At 34.9% G+C, this 18,762-nt stretch overlaps 2 protein-coding genes across 8 annotated transcripts; one reads left to right on the plus strand and one right to left on the minus strand.

Moving 5' to 3' along the window:
• Positions 1–152: 152 nt before the first annotated feature.
• Positions 153–14,142, plus strand: LOC106721156 (probable phosphorylase b kinase regulatory subunit alpha). Of its 6 annotated transcripts, none has more exons than XM_045677915.1 (19): positions 153–571; positions 680–1,665; positions 2,159–2,372; positions 3,871–3,980; positions 4,631–4,778; positions 5,276–5,440; positions 5,885–6,052; positions 7,744–7,873; positions 8,149–8,234; positions 8,625–8,810; positions 9,696–9,952; positions 10,474–10,512; positions 10,970–11,098; positions 11,430–11,568; positions 11,874–11,918; positions 12,569–12,673; positions 12,966–13,081; positions 13,189–13,446; positions 13,628–14,142. In XM_045677915.1, exons 1-19 carry the CDS (start codon positions 313–315, stop codon positions 13,841–13,843), a joined length of 3,756 nt encoding a protein of 1,251 aa, XP_045533871.1. In that variant the 5' UTR covers positions 153–312; the 3' UTR covers positions 13,844–14,142. The 6 variants fall into 6 exon arrangements, with proteins under 6 accessions (XP_045533871.1, XP_045533872.1, XP_045533874.1 ...); XM_045677916.1 differs by lacking the exon at positions 4,631–4,778 and adding an exon at positions 4,163–4,310 and having other exon boundaries at positions 13,628–14,141; XM_045677918.1 differs by lacking the exons at positions 4,631–4,778; positions 11,874–11,918 and adding an exon at positions 4,163–4,310 and having other exon boundaries at positions 13,628–14,141.
• Positions 14,143–14,728: 586 nt separating this feature from the next.
• LOC106721333 (39S ribosomal protein L28, mitochondrial) lies at positions 14,729–18,604 on the minus strand. 2 transcript variants are annotated; one of them, XR_001357502.2, is made up of 6 exons: positions 18,469–18,604; positions 18,104–18,371; positions 17,511–17,830; positions 17,305–17,423; positions 17,106–17,187; positions 14,889–14,955 (listed from the first exon to the last, which is right to left on the minus strand). XR_001357502.2 is itself a non-coding variant. In XM_014516257.2 (5 exons), exons 1-5 carry the CDS (start codon positions 18,487–18,489, stop codon positions 14,898–14,900), a joined length of 849 nt encoding a protein of 282 aa, XP_014371743.2. In that variant the 5' UTR covers positions 18,490–18,604; the 3' UTR covers positions 14,729–14,897. The 2 variants fall into 2 exon arrangements, 1 of the variants encoding a protein (XP_014371743.2); XM_014516257.2 differs by lacking the exon at positions 17,106–17,187 and having other exon boundaries at positions 14,729–14,955; positions 17,242–17,423.
• Between the last annotated feature and the right edge of the window lie 158 nt (positions 18,605–18,762).

The raw sequence follows: 18,762 nt of genomic DNA on the forward strand, positions 1-18,762 counted from the left end.
ATAACTGTGCCAACTGTTATATAGATTTTATACCCCCCTAATACCTGTTCCCACCTGAAAAAAGTGCTCATCTTCTAAAAGAATATTTAAAAATTGAAAATCTTTTTCTGTGTAAAAGACTATTAACAAATGACAGTTGATTGAGATTGACACTGACAATGAGAACATAATGACAATCTCGACTTTCTACGACTTTCAAACGACATATTCTAACAAAAAGATTTGTTTGGCCACAATTTACTGTTTTGCAATGTGTTTGCTACTTAAATAGTTCAATAAATATTCAATAACTGCGCATATAAATAAAAAAAGATGAGAACCCGCAGCAATTCAGGTGTCCGTTTGGATTACTATCAAAGACTTGTGCACAAGTTAATTTTAGATCACCAGCAGCCAGTAACAGGATTATTTCCTGCGAGTCCTCACAATGATCATGCGTGGATCAGGGACAACCTTTATTGTATATTAGCGGTCTGGGGGTTATCAATGGCCTTCAAGAAAATTGCCGATCAAGATGAAGATCGTGCAAAAACATATGAATTGGAACAAAGTTGTGTAAAATTAATGAGAGGTAAGACAAACAAATTTTTTAAGAACTTATTTAAAAAAATGCCATTTTTTCATCCAATCACATCATCTTATTTTTATTACTTCTTATTTTATGTATCTATGTTATTAGGTCTGCTGATGGCAATGATGCAACAAAAAGATAAAGTTGAAAAATTTAAAAGTACACAACATCCAATGGATTCACTGCATGCCAAGTATTCATCAATAACTGGCCGTATAGTGGTCAAAGACAATGAGTGGGGTCACTTGCAAATTGATGCAATTTCATTATACCTTCTCATTCTAGCTCAGATGACTGCATCTGGCTTACAGATTGTTTTCAATCTTGATGAAGTTGCTTTTATTCAAAATTTAGTTTTTTACATTGAATCTGCATACTGTACACCAGATTACGGTATTTGGGAGCGAGGTGATAAAACTAATCATGGCTTACCTGAACTGAATGCCAGCTCTATAGGCATGGCAAAAGCGGCTCTTGAAGCTATGAATGAACTTGATCTGTTCGGTGCACGGGGTGGTCCCTCAAGTGTAATACATGTTCTAGCTGATGAGGCTCAGAAATGTCAAGCTGTGTTACAATCTATGCTGCCAAGAGAGTCAAACAGTAAAGAGTTAGATTCAGGGCTTCTATCCATTATAAGCTATCCAGCATTTGCAGTAGATGACCCCCAACTAATATCTAAAACAAGAGACACTATTGTTAATAAACTCCAAGGGAAATATGGTTGTAAGAGATTTTTAAGAGATGGTCACAAAACACCAAGAGAAGATCCAAATAGGCTTTATTATGAGCCATGGGAGTTAAGAATGTTTGAAAACATAGAATGTGAATGGCCATTATTCTTTTGTTACCTCATACTTGATTACTGTTTTCAAGGAGATAAAAATAATGTGGCTGAATATATGCAAAAGTTGGAAAAGATAATGATAAGAAAAGACGATGGAATGAAACTTGTTCCGGAACTATATTCTGTGCCTGTAGACAAGGCAGATGCTGAACAGTGTGATCCTGGAAGTCAGGAAAGAATACCTCTTGGTAGATGTCCATTTATATGGGCACAGTCACTGTATATTCTTGGAAAATTATTACAAGAGGTGAGCATGTCATATACTCTGTGTGTAACAACAACTATTTAATGATTTTTTTTAATATCAAAAGGTGGCAAACGAGCAAACGTCCACCTGAATCATGAGGTGACCGTAGCCCATAGACATCCGCAAATGCATATGCGTTGCCTACCTTTAATCAATGGAGAAGAGGACGCACAGAAAGAGGATATTTCCCCTTCCTATGCGTCCCCTCTTTTGCCAAATCCACTTCTCCTTCCCATCTTTTCCTAATAAGAAAAGGGTGTGAAGGGAAAGAGGACTAAAATTAGGCCTCCGGCACCACACTCATCAGACGAAACGCAGAATGGCTTCCACTTTACGCCAGTTCTCTGTGTGGTTGTGGTATTTCACCGGGCCAGCCAATTCGTGCAATTTTTAAAGAGATATTTTTAAAAAGTGTTTATTTGCTTAAATGATAAGCCAAAAAATATTACTAAAATATCAACTCAATATTTTGAATGTGTAATATGTATTTCAGGGTTTTCTAGCTGTTGGTGAACTGGATCCATTGAACAGAAGATTGTGTTCAGAGAAAAAGCCGGATGTGGTTGTTCAAATTGTTATATTAGCAGAAGACAATGAGATAAGAGACAAATTGTTAGAATATGACTTACATGTCCAGACAATAAATGAAGTGGCACCAATAGAAGTTCAGCCCGCTAGAGTTTTGAGTCATCTGTACACGTACTTGGGTTTGTATGCACTTGATAAAGTTTTACCACTTTAAATGACAATATGTTTGAAAAATATCTTTGTAAAAAGATAACTGTACATTTTCTTCTTGTTTAAAGCAAAACAAAACGTCTAGCATTATATGTTGTTAACAGAGCTGGGCATTAACTCGTTAATCCGTTAATCGTTAATTAACGAAGTTAACATTTTGCTTAACGGATTAACTTTTAAGTTAACTTCAAAAAGTGTTAACGCTTTTGTTAACTTCCGTTAAACTCAACTTCCGTTAATAAAAGTCCGTTAATCGTTAAATTAGAAACTTGGAGACGTGCTGTCATTTTGTTTAAATTACGCGACACGCCACGCTGGAAGTTCAGCTATGTTGGGCGACTGTCGGCGACTCGAATTGGTGAACGAACGAATTGATAATTGATATATGTGAAGTTCGCGTGCAAGTGTGATGCATCAGCGTCCGGGAAAGACGTGACCAACAGAAAAAGAAGGTTCCAAATAGTATATTTCATTACGAGTATATAAAAGCAAGAGTATGTAATAGCCCACATTCCGAACGCTCTTTCTCCCTGCAATACCCTCCAATTTCTTTTTGAGCAACTGTATTAAAACACTTTTTTACTCGTGCTTTTTCTTTAGCTTTTCCAAACTCGGGCGTTCTCTTTCCCAACCGTCAAAATAATGTTTATTAAAAAGAAAAAAAAACAACCGCGAAGTTTTTACAAAAAAAAATATCATTGAAGTTTTTATGATTCATGCAAATTTTTCCAAAAAGAAGCTCCTAAATTGTTACAATATCAGATTTAATGATTTGATTCAATGAATTAGGTTAGGTTTCATTTTATTTAATCTCATTAAATTTAATTTTCATTTCATATTAATAAAAATAATCTACTGAAGACTTGGCCGTTTGGGCATAGTTCACTTTGCCTTCCCAGAATGGGTGAAGAAAACAAAAAAAATCTCTGTTTGTATTCTTTTACGGTTGGCGCCATTTTTCAAACATTTTAGTTAGTTGAGTTTATTGTGTTTTTATTATTCTATTAAATTGTTTCATTTTTCGCAACTATATTAAAATAGTTGTTTAGTACACGTGCAGAACTGTCATTACAACTTGTTCCAAACTGTCAACCCTCACCTTTGGCTGCGCCTCGGCTCGGGTAGACATTTGTCGGAACTCTTTGCAATGACAGGCTTTCCACACTCGTAATGAAATATACTATAATGCATTCATACTTGTCTCTAATACTAATGTATTATAGAATGTATAGTCAAATTACTATTTTAAACAAGTGTCGCCACAATAAGTGTGAAATTAGTATGTATAATTTTGGTATGGTTAACTGTTAACGATTAACTTTAACTTGCGTTAAATTTTCGAAAATTTAACGCTTTAACGATTAACGAAGTTAATTTTTTAATTAACGAATTAATGATTAACGAAGTTAACTTTTCGATTAACTGTGCCCACCTGTGGTTGTTAACATAATAAATGATAAATTCCAGGACGTAACAAAAAGTTGGGCTTGTCTGGACGAAAGTCGCGTGATGTTGGAATACTCAGTACTAGCAAATTGTATTCTTTGAATGATCGTATATTTGCGTTTACTCCTCAGGTATATTATTTTTATTTCATTTACGAATATGTCTCTATTTTGTCTGGTTATTGATTATATTAATAAATAAAAAAAAAATGATGAACATTTGTTCTAGCACTAATTAAAATCTTTGTGCATGTATGTTGCTATGAATTAGCTTGTATCTTTTAAGCACTTAATAATTTTATTTTATTTGCTAGTATTCTGATATGAAGCGTTTCTACATTGCTTCCGACTATGAGCTGATGGTCGATACTCTCAAAGCGGAAATTAATTTCTTGAAGTCTTCTTGGCAAAACCTTCTCGGGCGACCGCTTGTTGTCTTGACTTTGAATCAAATGCACTTAGGTACTATTTTATTATGTATATATGGCATTTATTTTAATGGCTTGCTATTTTATCCTGTCCAGTTTAATGTGTAGATATAAAAATAAATAATACATGGCATGTTTTTTTCGGAATGTACAAGAAATACTAAAAACCTCGAAAATAATAAACAATATTAATAGTAGTCATAGAAATGTATGTGTATCGTAACATATGTAGTAAATTAACCAGTTATTGATTTCTGAATTAATCTGTCAAAAGGGCTACAGATAAAAAATATAATTGTCTATGTTTTGTGTGTTGTGTTACGTCATAAAATGGCGGTGATGTCGCATGTGTAGAACTTCGACTACGAGGAGTACTACATGTCGCGTGACCCGGCGCTACTCGCCAGCACGTTCACAGCCAACGTCGCCTTTCTCGGTATGAGCTGGAAGCAAATGCTCGGCCGGCCGACCATCACGTTGCTGGCCACACAGTATTTGTTAGGTAAACATATGTAACTAGAAAAAAATAACCATCAATTATTATTATCTATACTTTGCTATACTAATAATCATAATATCTCTCCAAATTTAATTCTATAACTTTTGGTAATTCATAAAAACAATCCGAAAAACCTGCCAAAAAACAATAAATAGCTTTTACTTTAAAATAAAAAATTGTGTAAAAAAAATACAAAAGTTTCAATAAAAATAATGCTATTACACAAATTGTAAAAACAATATGAATATTGTATGAAAAAATTACATAAACACAATTAATTCAATTTTATCTACTATGTTGCTGGTACAATAAAACTTATGCTTTATAATTTATAAAAATAAAAATAGGATACATAACATTGTTTTTTAATTTTCTTTGAAGTCAATAACTCTTAACACAAAAGAGTAAGTAAAATTTTGTACTAACCATTTGTTTCCTGCTTTTAATGCTTTTTGAATTATATTTGAAAATACAATTTAAAACAGTATAGAAATTTTCAGATCAAGGAAAAATACCTATGGCAATGATAACAACTATGAAAAAATTGAAATCAGGCTACATTAATGGGACTAGAGTAACATTGGGTAATCTTGGTGAATTCTTGAGCACCTCAGCTATAACAAATTTGAGTTTCTTGGGCAGTCAGGAGGATGGATATCCAGATAGTAAGTTTTAAACATTCATCTATGCTGTAAACATATATATTTCAATTGTAAATTCATAGACAAAATCGATCAGCGATAGTAAAACCATCAAATTGTGTTATCGTAACGTATATAAATTGTTATCTTGTCTAGTGGGCTGGTATTCTGCTGAGGGTGTCGGCGGGTAACTCAGAGATCCCAGCACCCTCTTCTATTCCGGTCGAGGTTTACCACCGAGGGGGTTTTAGTGGGTCAAACCCCATATAATCCTGTCTTCCTGAAGGGAGGGTATCTTTCAAAGATTCTAGCACCCTAAATTGTTAAATGTTTAAATTTTAATTCTAGTAACTTGTTTGTGCAGATAAAAAGCATTAATAAGGGCCGAGAATTTGCTAATTTGGATTTCAGGAAACTTAGTTATATTGTATAATATAAAATTAGATATATAATGTTATATTTTTTCAGAACTAAATCCCCAAGTGCAAAGTTACCTAGAGGAACACTTGCTGAAGTCGTTCAGTAATAAGATCAGTTTCCTGTCGCGGCCGGCCGGCGCGCGCAACACAAAGGCCCTGCGCCGGCGCATGTCCGTCAGAGGCGCGATCAAGAAGACACGCTCTATTAATGTCGATTGTAAGTTGTAATTGAATTATGTATTTAAATACATAAATTAAGTAGCTTTCGCCCGCGAATTCGTCCTTGCAGAATAAAAAAAAAACTAATAAATATAGCCTTTTTATTTTTTTCAGTTATAATGTAGCTTTCTAATGGTAAAAGAATATTTGAAATCGATTCAGTAATTTTTGAGTTTATTCGTTACATATAAAAATATAAATCTTTCCTTCTTTATAATATAAGCATAGATATTATGTAACTTTTCAACACTGCATTATTAAGGAAGAGGTGCTAAATGATTCAGGAGTAAAGCTAACGTGAAGCGAAGATACGAGGGCCACACTGAAAGTTTTTAGAACTAGCTACTTTTTAAGAATATATTAAAAAAATAAGATTAAATTTTGAAAATAGAACTCTTTGCTAATATTATTGAGTACTAATTTAATTCGTTTGTCATTTGTTTTACGATTTGGCGGCAAATTGAAAGTTGTTGGTGTCAGGCCAGTATGAATTTAACGCGAGAAAATTTTCGTACCATGATTTTGTATGACTTTCGGTGTCATTTAAGTCAACAAGAATGTTATGACAGACTTCGATTGGCCTTTCACGATGAAGACCCTTCTCGGGCCACTGTTTATAACTGGTTTAATGAGTTTAAATGTGGTCGCACCAATCTCAACCACGCTCTGCGTCAAGGACAGCCTTCTGCGGCGACGACTGAAGTTAACATCAGTGTTGTGCGATGTATGAAAGAGACTGATCCAAGAGTAACCTATCAACAGATTCGGACAAGCTTAGGCATCGATATGACTCAAGTGCAAAAAATCTTCCACAAACATTTAGAAATTAGGAAGCTTTGTGCCCGGTCGATACCCCATTATTTCACCGAGGCCCAAAAACTCCGTCGTGTTGATTGGTGCCATGAAATGATACAAATATTTAACGGAGGTGACTCAAAAGCTGTGTTCGACATGCTTACGGGTGACGAAAGCTGGATTTATTGCTATGATCCGGAAACCAAGAGACAATCTGCTCAGGGGGTGTTTCCTTCCAAGGAGTTGCCAACTAAATTGAAGAAAGGTCGAAGTGTAGGAAAAAAGATGGTGGCCTCAATCTTCGGAAGGACCGGTCATTATGCGACAATTGTTTTAGAAGATTAAAAGTTACTTACTGCAGAGTTGTATACTAACAAATGTTTGCCACTTGTCTTGGAAAAAGATCGAGAAAAACGACCTGGAAGTAGGATCCTCCTTCATCACGACAACGCCTCTTCGCACACCGCCGGACGAACGATCGACTATTTGGCGTCGTCAGACGTGGAATTGCTGGGTCACCCGCCATTTAGCCCCGACCTCGCACCTTGCTACATTTATTTATACCCGAAAATAAAAGAAAAACTTCGAGGAAAAAATTTTATGGACGCCAAACAACCAGTGGCTGCGTTCCAGAAGGCCATCGAAGAGACCCCTAAGGACGATTGGACAAAGTGGTCTTCTCGGTGGTTCTATCGAATGCAGCGATGTATTAATGTTAATAGTAATATTCTGAAAATATATAATGTAAATAACAACTTGCTAGTTTGCTCAGTTTTTGATTTTCTAAGAACTTTCTGTGTGACCCTCGTAGCTGCTTAAAAATTTCAACCGAATGGCGTATATTTTATTTTGACATTGCGTAGTTATATTTATAAATATTTTCTATGTTTTCAGCGGAAACCTTAGGCATGGAAGGGGAATATGTGGGCCCCCACCTGGAACGGAAACCGTCTTGGCTTGAAGTTGACCCGATATTGGGCCGCAGTCCTTCGCCCGAGGATGCTAAAAGGAGAGCTTTCACTAAGTAAGTACTCATATATAATCCACTCTCTGCAGTATTAAAACGTATGTACAAATATATATATAGTCATCTGAAGTATATAACGAAGATGATATAATTTTTACTTTTAAAATCGAACCCTTACAAATATTTTAAATGAGAATGTTTGGATGGATGGATATATGTCGAACATAGTCTGGAAGAATACATAGGCTTCTAATTAAGTTTCATTTTAATTCCGCGCGGACGAAGTCGCGGGCAACTGTTATTTAATATTAATCATACATAAAACCTTTTAGAGGGACATCGACTACTAGTTTGGGTGTAGTGCCTCCTACCATTGAAGTGACCAAAGAGCAAACACCTTCACCACCCAAGGAAGAAGGTAAATTATTTGTAATTTTCTTTGGCAATCGTAATTAAAAAAAATTATCATCATCATCATCATCATCATCATACGTCCCTACTAAGGGGCTCAGAGCCTACCCTAAGTTAGGGATGATTGGGCCATAGTTAACTATGCTGACCCAGTGCGGGTTGACTTCACACATATCATTGAATTTCTTCTCAGATATGTGCAGCATCAAATGTTTTCCTTCATGGTTAGAATGTCAGATAAATATATATATGTAAGTTGAAAATCACATTACATGGCGAAATTAAAACCCCAGTAAAATCTGCAGGAGGTTACAAGTCAAGTGTTTAATTCCTGAGCCAAACGACTCTCTCGCAAAAAAATTATGCACCAATTTCTTTAAAAATGTTTCTATTTCAGGTGCAGTAAATAAAAATATATCTTCAGTAGTTCGTAACAGAACAATATCTGAATCTCAAAACGTTGTGTACGCTGAACAGGAAACTGATGAGTTGATCACCATGTTGAGGGAAACTGAGAGTTTGGATGAACAAGGCGATATCTTGCAGTATCTTGTTGATTCACAGGGCCTAGACTTTAATACAGGTAATAATAATAAAAATAAAAATATTAATCCATTCAGAAAGTAAACAATAATAATGTAAAAAAAAACAAACATTCAACATGTTTGTTTTTTTTTACATTATACAGGAGGGAAAAGTACAAAAATTATATAAAAAAAGCAACAGACATGCACATATTAACAAGTATAAAAAAGTTCCTACTAGGTTTGCAATGCTAAATGAACAAGGCCTTTACTCAGCATTGTGCTTATTACTTTTCAGAAATAAGTGCTGATATTCTGTCCATCCATATGATTCCGGGTCGAGTGTTTCGGAACTAGTGTTCAAATTTATTTAATGTACTAGCAGTCGCTCGCGACTTCATCTGCGCGGTATTTAAAAAAAAGTAGCCTATAATATTCCCGTCCGCATCAGCTATCTTCCTGTTAAAATCCCATCAAAATCGGTTCAGCAATTCCTAAGGTTACACAGCCTTGCGAACAAACAAGCAGACAGATTTTCTTTAAATTAGTTTTCGTTATCAATAACACAATACATCATGATTTTTTTTTCGATATTCATACAGACACTAACTCAAATAGGAAACGGCTAAAACACTCGGTGTACATTTGTCCGGTGTCGGCACCGACTAGTTTCAAGCCCATCGGGGGCCCTTCATCAGGGTGAGTGGGGCTGGTATTATTTCGCAGACGCGGCCCAGTGAGCGACGGGCCTCACCCTGATGAAATGCCCCCGATGGGCTTGAAACTAGTCGGTGCCGACACCGAATATATGTACGTCAGTATTTTAGCAGTTTCCTATATTAGTTAATGATAATGTCTCACGAAAAATTAAATAATTCATGCAGACACTCCAATTTTATTAATTCATATAGAGTAGAAGAAAGAATTTTTCCTTTAACTTACAGGTATGCTAGAAAACGGTAAACCTGTAACAGTGAAGGAACTCCTGAAGGCTTTATACGAGAAGGCTTGCACGCAGAAGTTGTGGGGCCTCGTGCGACATACTGCGGGTATGCTCGGCAAGCGGGTGGAGGACCTCGCCAAGGCCGTCACTGACCTGCTGGTGCGCCAGAAGCAGATCACAGTCGGCATGCCACCCAACAATGAACATACCATCACAGCGCCATTGCCTGAAAATGAATTACGTCAGCTTATACATTTGGTAAGGAATTACTTTAATATGTTAAACTTTGAAATGGATCATGTGTTCTCTGTAATAGTTAACTGTTGCCTCCGACTTTGTCCGGAATTCAAAAAAAGTTTAGTAGTCTGTGTGTTCTTACAATGTTCTACATATATGCCAAATCTCATCTAGATTTATTGAGCCATTCTACAGATACTTTCTATCAAACAAACATACATCTCAACATTTTAATTAATAATATTACGTATGATAATCTCCATCCATTCATACATCCAAAAATTTTGATTTATGATATTAGTAGGAAGTAAGATGACTGGATAATAATCTAATAAATAATTTTAAAATTTTGCAAACTAAATTTGATAAACAAAAATTTAAGTTTAATTTTAGTAACGATAGATGGCACTAATTTTAACTAATTATAAATAGATGGCGCTGTAGTTGTACACAACAAGCTTCACTAACAGAAACATTTACACGATCAAATTCACTATACATTTTAAGTTCACTTCATTCATCATTATATTTGTTTCATGCAGTCATTTCGAAGAGAAAATCATGACAGTGAAAATAAAAAGGTAATATAGCTAGCTACAGATAGTAGGCCTAGCACGAATAATTCTGATAATCGCCATTGTATCGCCATTTACAAAATTTGTGCAGCGCCACCTATCTGGTGTAAAATACACCAAAAATGTTATACTAATTTTGACATAATTGATGATACCGATACGAAGGCGATTGTCACAAATATTCGTGATAGGCCCACTGTAGTTTTTCACTTTATAAATTATAATTAATTATACGAAATATTGCTAGTTTATTGCACTAAAACTAAATCTTACGCATTTTATATCACATCTATCACTTGGTTAGGTAAACCAGATATACTCGTATTATACTTTCAAATCTTTACTTTGCTTAAGTTAACTTCACAATTCTATACTTCCATTCACTACATTTAATATTCAACCTTATGTGGGTGTGATAGGATTTATTTTTCTTTATAATTTGGTAACTGGTAACGTAATTTAGGCGTACGGTGACGACGAGAGCACGGCCATGTTGACTCAGGAGCTGTTGGTGTATCTCGCAATGTTCATACGCACAGAGCCACAGCTCTTCCTAGAGATGCTGCGTCTACGAGTCGGACTCATCATACAGGTGATGTCTCAAACTAAGTTTACACTGACCAAACACCAACACAATATCTATAATCTCCGTTTTTTTCTTTATAGACAGGGTTATTTCTTGTTATTTGGAAAAAAAGGTCTCTTACATGACCATAAGATCTCACATTATCTCTGTCTTGAATATTTTTCATTTCACAATACTAGATTTTTTCTTTTTAAGTGTTCAATAATAAATTCCAGAAATCAGTCTATTGTTGATGTATTATAAGCCTTATTTCTAAAAGTTATTACTTACGTAAACAGATAGAAGTTTTAGGGACGTAATTGTGTACAAACCGTCGATAAGGTTAGCTATTTTGTAGGTAATGGCTACGGAGCTGTCACGGACCTTGTCATGCGATGGCGAGGAAGCTTCCGAGCATTTGCTAAACCTGTCCCCTTTCGAAATGAAGAATCTATTGTACCACATCCTCAGTGGAAAGGAGTTTGCTATTAACAGCGGTAAGTACACATTCAGATAAAGTTTCTCGTTTAAAGAAATATACATAAAGTTATATCTATATATTTATGTTATATATAAACATAATATTGCTTGTTAAACTTGTATTACCTGTAATTTATATATTACCAATAAAATTGTAATTGTATAATTTATATAAACACACCATCGGAACTAAAATCTCACTGCAAGAATATATCAGATATTATGTAAAAATTGTACACAAACACTATAAGTATTATTTACATATCGAGTTTGGAATAGTATATTTATTTATAAATGCTAAGAAATGGTGTTTTATTTGCAGCAAACTCCCTGTTTGTTATAAAAGAAAAAATCAATAAGGACAAAGGCGAGTTACATTCCCACGTGTTTGTCTTTCGCTTATGTTTGTGTCAAACGTCATATGTCCATAGAAGTTAATTTATAATTCATCACATGTCCGTAGAATTCTTGCGCATGTCCCTTTTTATTTGCAGCATTTTTTCCTCTAAGCATGCGAATATTAAGATCGCATTTTTCATTCCAATATATGTATGTAGTTTATAAACAAACCATTCATAAATAATTAAAGAAAAATATGAAATACAATACTCATAAAAAAAAAACCAAGATAACTAGCTATCGCCCGCTACTCCGTCTGCGTGGAGTTAGGAAAAACGTAACAAGTAGCCTATAAGTTCTTACAGACTATGTTCTACATCTGTGCCAAATTTTGTCCAGATCCGTTGTGCCGTTCTGGAGATACCTTCAAACAAAAATCCATTCATCAATCTAAAAATTCGCATTTGTATTATTAGTAAGAAGTAAGATAGAATAATAAGACAGTTTGTAAATAACATAAATTGTCAATTTTAGTGCACAATGCATATTTGTAATGTGTAATTTAAAGCCCAAATCATTCCTGTCACTAATCTTTACTACACTTGAATGATATCTCGGTAGCTTTTTTATAATATAAAACTGTTAATAATGTAGGTTATTTATTTAATTATATTTCAGTTGGTCGCGGAAATTTCTCTATTGTGAGTAACAAATCTAATAGATACGGAAAGAAGTCACAAATAGTATTGGAAGGACAGTCTCTGCAAGGCGGGATTGATGATAGTAAGTTTTAATAAAAAACAATATTTATTTGTGTATATTAAAATATATCTGATCCAACATATCTAGTAATAGACTGGATAACACCAACCAAATCGTAATTATTGGTTATCTTAAAGGTTCTAGTTTGAGACTAGTTCGGTCTAACTATGTGAATGCATTTTTGCTATTGATGATTAAGGTTTAAGTGTTTGTAGGGATACAGTTCTATTGTTCCTTGTATAACTAATTTATTTGAATCATTTTGAGTTATCAAGGAATGGTATATAACTTCCAGTATTATTTATTTCTTTAGCACCTATGGTGGAACAGGATCGTCAAGGACAGTGGCTGCGTCGACGACGTCTCGACGGAGCATTGAATCGTGTACCTAGGAACTTCTACCCCCGCGTTTGGGGGGTTTTAGAAAGGGTAATGTACATCACTTATGTATTTCATCACTACATGTCTTATAACAGCGACAAATACTTTAAACTTCTTATCAAACTCTATAAATATATCCACTCTATCAATTTCAGTGCCAAGGGCTGGTCATCCAGGGTAGAATTCTGCAGCCGAATTTGACTCAAGAGATGACATCAGGAGAGTTGAAATTTGCTCTCGCCGTGGAAACAGTTCTGAACTCGATCCCACAACCGGAGTATCGGCAGCTGGTGGTGGAGGCTCTGATGGTGTTGACGTTGGTGGTCGAATATAAAGCCGTCAGCCACTTGGGCGGGATGATCACTGTCGAACATTTGGTGCACAAGGCCAATCAGATATTTTTGGAAGATCAGGTATATTGACTAAGTGACTCACATCTTGCACTGTTTTTACATTTTATGAGTGTTTTCTACCCGATTATCTCAATTTCTGTTCTGCTGTAGGCTGTATTAGTTATTTCAAGTATATCACTTGCTCACTCTGAGTACTGTTGTACTCAGAGTCTTGGTATAAACGAGTTATGTGTGTGAGCAGATGCGCTGTAACGGTGATGCGACGTTGTGCTGCGCGAAGGCGGACGGAGCTGGCGGTGCTGTTGTGTGCGGAGGCGCTGCGGGAGTCTGCCAGCACTTTTATGACAGCGCTCCCAGCGGCAGCTATGGCACCATGACATACCTCGCGCGTGCCGTCGCCACACTGCTCGCTGACACCATGCCACACGACTCGCCCATTGAGTGCACCATCACGTGAAACACCATTTCATCATACCACACAATATCTTTAAAAAAAAAATACGTTTCGTTTCGCAAGTGTAATTTCACGGTATCAATTTTTTTTCTGGTGGCTGAACAGGTAAAATACCTTTGCCTTTTTTAACAAGATGGCGGATGACAGCGATTCAAAAGTTTGGTTGTTGTCGCGCCGCCTCATGTGGAACTTTTCTTCCTTCGTTTGACAGAATATCTTTATTCCGAGATGATTTTAATGATAGTTAAGGGTTTTTATTAAATAGAAAATGACATTTGAACTAACATAATATAATTTTTAATAATATTTATACCAATGATGAACTTAAGAAAGTAAAATAGGTAATAAAAAATGTTAAACACTTGAGCAATGTATAAAAATTATGTATTTCATTTTAGAATTGTTTAAAAACAATTTGATTTTCATAAATATGTAAAAGGCACGAAGCCAGCTAAAGTATTATTTGCTTGAGTATTATTACTAAAATTGTCCTATGACTTGCAAAAATACATATACATATACAATAGCTAGGTCATGTTTGTAACCTTTTTCTTTTTACTGATAATACCAGCTTTATGTCAATTATTATGTATATTCAATGAACGCCTTTGGTTGTTTTTCCTAAAAATAAAAATTTAGCTGTGTAAACCAATGTTTCCTATCAATAGTAGTATAATAAGATGGTAAATTTAAGAAAAGTTTGTATTGGAATGTTTCAAATCATTTATTATTTCTATGATACAATATACTTTTATTAAATCATTTATTTATTTTATTTCAAGCTATGTTTTTTTCAAAATAAAAAAAAGTATTTTTCAATTCTAATTTCTAGAGTAGTAAAACAAAATGACACATTGCATGCACTTATTCAGTTGGTTAAGTTAAAAGGTTAAAAAAAAATCACATCTGGTCTTTCTATTTGCCTTTATTGACAGAATCCCTAACTGTTAATAAAAATAAATACACCATTTGACTCGGCTATCTAGATTTTTATTACAGTTTTCTATAACACAATATTATTTAAAACATCTAACAACACTAATAGCTACGAAACATTCTAGGCTTCATCTTTTTTACCAAAAGGATTCATTTTTGACAGCCATGATGTAGTTGTCCTGAAAATAAACATTTATTTGATTTTAATAATATTGTGTGGTATAATCTCAGTTTAATATCAAATTACTAATGATTAAAAAATGATTTTGAAATACTACATGATTAGTGATTTGTATGTTCTAAACAGAGGTAAAAGAGGTAGGGATAAGGTTCTCATGATGTTTAGTGACTGAGGAACCCCTCCTCCCTCCAATCAGGTAATAATAACGAAGTAACAGCCCGAGCCGAGGCTCCTAAGGGAGCCCTCAAGCCTAGTTACTCTTAAACGAGGTTTAGGCTCAGAGCCATATGCGCCCGGCCACCTCAAGCCAGGTGAAACTGAAAATTAGTGATGCAACGGATGTCTGTTTCCGTTTCCGCAAGTGCGGAAGTTCCGCATGCTTTTCAACATCCGTTTCTGCTTCTGTTTCCGCAACTTTTATAACGGAGATAAAACGGAACTTTACGACGGCTGAGAGATCCAAATGCGCGGCGCGAGACGCGCAGTCCGTGCGCGGCCTTTCGGCACTTGTCGCATTTGTTTGTTTACGTACTATTTTGCGAACTTAAGCACGTAATATTTTCTGCTGCTGTTTGAAACAATCAGTTTCTCTTGCTGGAGTAAACTGTCTAGTTGTTGTCCATATAAAATTTGACAATGTGACTATTTCATACTTACGAGTTATTAAATGTACTTTTGAATAAGTGATAACCATGTAATATATCATCATCATTATTATCATCAGCTCACTATGCATCCCCACTGAGGGGCTCGGAGCCTACCCCAAATAAGGGGTGACTAGGCCATAGTCAACCACGCTGGCCCAGAGCGGGTTGATTTCACACATATCATTGAATTTTTTCTCAGATATATGCAAGCAGCATCACTACATTTTCCTTCGCCGTAAGAACGTCGGATAAATGTACATATGTAAATCGAAAATCACATTGCGGGACATGGCGGGATTGGAACCCAGGCCCTGCAGATTGCAAGTCAAGTGCCACGAGCCAACGACGCCTAATAATTATATCTTTTTCTAATGTAGATTTGGTGTATTTGATACTTAACACATTCACTGTTTACAAAATAAAAAAGGTAACAGCTGGGAGCCAAAACTTTTCATGATGAATTTTTATTTAGTATCTGGGAATGTTGAACATATAGATTAATTAATAATGTTATTATAATTATTTCAATAAAAAAACACATTTTTTGCATTTGAGCGCTAGGGATCATCATCACACATATACACAAACACATACACACACAAACACATACACACACACACACACACACACACATACAGGACATACATATATGTAAAAAATATACATACATAACATAAAGTTTAGCCTTAGCTTCATGTGATACAAGATATTTGTATGTTTGCCTCTGTACGAACGTGATACTAATCACTACAACACTGTGAGAATGAAACTAATACTCTTTTTCGTTAGTTGACTATATTGCCAGAGTGGCCACACAAAGCAACATGGACTCGCTTCAAACGCCGGCGGCTTACTGGCTACTACAAAGTGAACGGGCTCCTCGCTCGGATCCGTGGGGGAGGCGCTGAATAGCTCTGCCCACTCGGATCCGAGTGGTCAGCAGTGAATGTATTAATAAAGAAATATATTTGTCGTTTGTCAACACGAGTGGTTTGGCGAACATTAATTTGTAAATAGTGTAATTTTGTTTCCTGAAAATAAATTAAAAAAAAACGCGTATTTTAACTTATCGCAGCGCAGTAAAAATACATACATTGAAGGCTAAAGGACACCGATATCCAAGGCCTTAATAAATTAAAAACGAATACAAACTGTTTTTACCGAAAAAAATATTTTTGTAAATATGTTTTTTATTATTATTTACACTTCTGTTTCCGCATCCGTTTCCGTTTCCGTTTCTGCTAAAATTTATTTTTGACATCTGTTTCCGTTTCTGGTTCCGGTAAGACACTTCCGTTGCATCACTACTGAAAATGGCTCTTCAAGGCAAACAGTAACTACTCAGTCACAAAAAAAAACCCTCCTTCCTTTCGAGCCTTACATGATTAATGTACGATCCCTAAGTAAATGATGTAATTGCGATGAGAAAATCTGCCACATGGAGGTGCGAGAGTTGAAATGTAACTAAAAACATTGTAATAAACAATTTCATCAGACATACATGTTTTAGACCCAACATTAAGATTTTGTATGATTTTACTACACAATAGCTTCATATCAAGGAAACCTCTTTGCTGGCATACCTAAAATAAAACAAATCAAAATAGTATATTATGTTTAAGTTCAATATAACTTACGAAATTTCTTCAGTGGCATCGTTTTTATCTTCACTTTCTGCCGCTTTTAATTTCTCTACTAACTTTTTACGGTATATATTTTTTAAAGGAACAGGTTTGTTTTGGGCTTCTTTTTGCTTGGCTACTTTAGATAGTGCCTCATACCAGGTTAATCCATACCACTCTATCTCTTCAGGTGTATACTGCAAAAAGTAAAAATAAAAATAAATTTGTAAAAATCACAAATAAATAAATTAAAATGATGGATGTCAATATACATAATTTCTTACCGAAGACAAGTAGGTCTTATATTCATCATATATTTCCTTTTGTTTCTGGGGATTGTTGGCATATCTTGGGCATCCATTCATTAACTCTATTAAAATTTGCTTCTTAAGCTTCAGTGCCAGCATTGACACAAGATCACAAGCTGGAGTCTTTAGCAAATAATGATCAAATCCATAATGGTCATTAATTAAATTAATAGTTCTGTCAGTTACAGTAACAGAAAGATGAGTGTTCAATACTTCAGAGCGGACTACAGTTCTCTTTAGTACTGGCACCCAATAGTGTGGCACTCTACGCCTTTGCTCACTGCGCTTTTGAAATCCTAAAATTAATTACAATGGTTCTTAATATCTTTAAATACAACAAAATTTTAAGACATGAATATTATGTAGATAATAGATGTCCTATGTGTGTCTATCCTATATCAATCAAAACCAAATTGATATAACTTATGTTTTATGATTTGCAGGAAAAGTCTTCATTTCAAATTATTTATATTAATTGTATATATCAAAAACCAGAATTGGTTGCTAAATTATCATTTTGTCTCTCAAATAAAAGCTAACCTAACTTTAAATCGAAAACAATCACTAGCCTTTAATCACAGCTTCTCCTCCCCAAATGCCCTCGTGAATCTCAGCAGGATGTTTCAAGGGTATAGGCACATTCTGCACAGGCAGAGTTTCACCAGTCAATTCATCACGTTTCCATTTACTCTCTTGAGGAATGAAGTGCACTGCTGCAGGCTTTAGAACCTTCCATTCACGCCAAAACTTTTTATATGCTGGAGGTAATTCCGATGCTATGCCAATGTCAAATCTACTTTTCTTCTTAAATGTATTGGATAGCTGGCGCACAGTTGCCTTAAAAATAAATCAACAAGATAAGGTCGTAACAATAAGAATCAACATTTTGATGATGTAATTTTTTTTTATACGGTTATTCCTTTATGCCTTTTACCTGGATACGTGATGATGCCATTTAACTATTTAATAGTAAACAACATAGAATTCTAAATTTTACAACTTGTGAAATAGATCTAAATAAATCCTATTACAGTTCATGCCAATTCTGTCTGTCAAAAGCAAAACCTCAGAAGTTGTCAACGCATGCTTAATTTTTTTTTTAAGTAATACTATAGCTGTAATTTAGTGTTAGGAATATTTAATTACTAATGAAACCAACAAAACCCCTTTTTTATGTAAATACCTATAGATTGGAATGGTGAAAGTCGTTAAAACGTTTAAAGGTTTA

The sequence above is a fragment of the Papilio machaon genome, chromosome 5 (genome assembly GCF_912999745.1).
Source record: "Papilio machaon chromosome 5, ilPapMach1.1, whole genome shotgun sequence".
Taxonomy (NCBI): Eukaryota; Metazoa; Arthropoda; class Insecta; order Lepidoptera; family Papilionidae; genus Papilio; species Papilio machaon.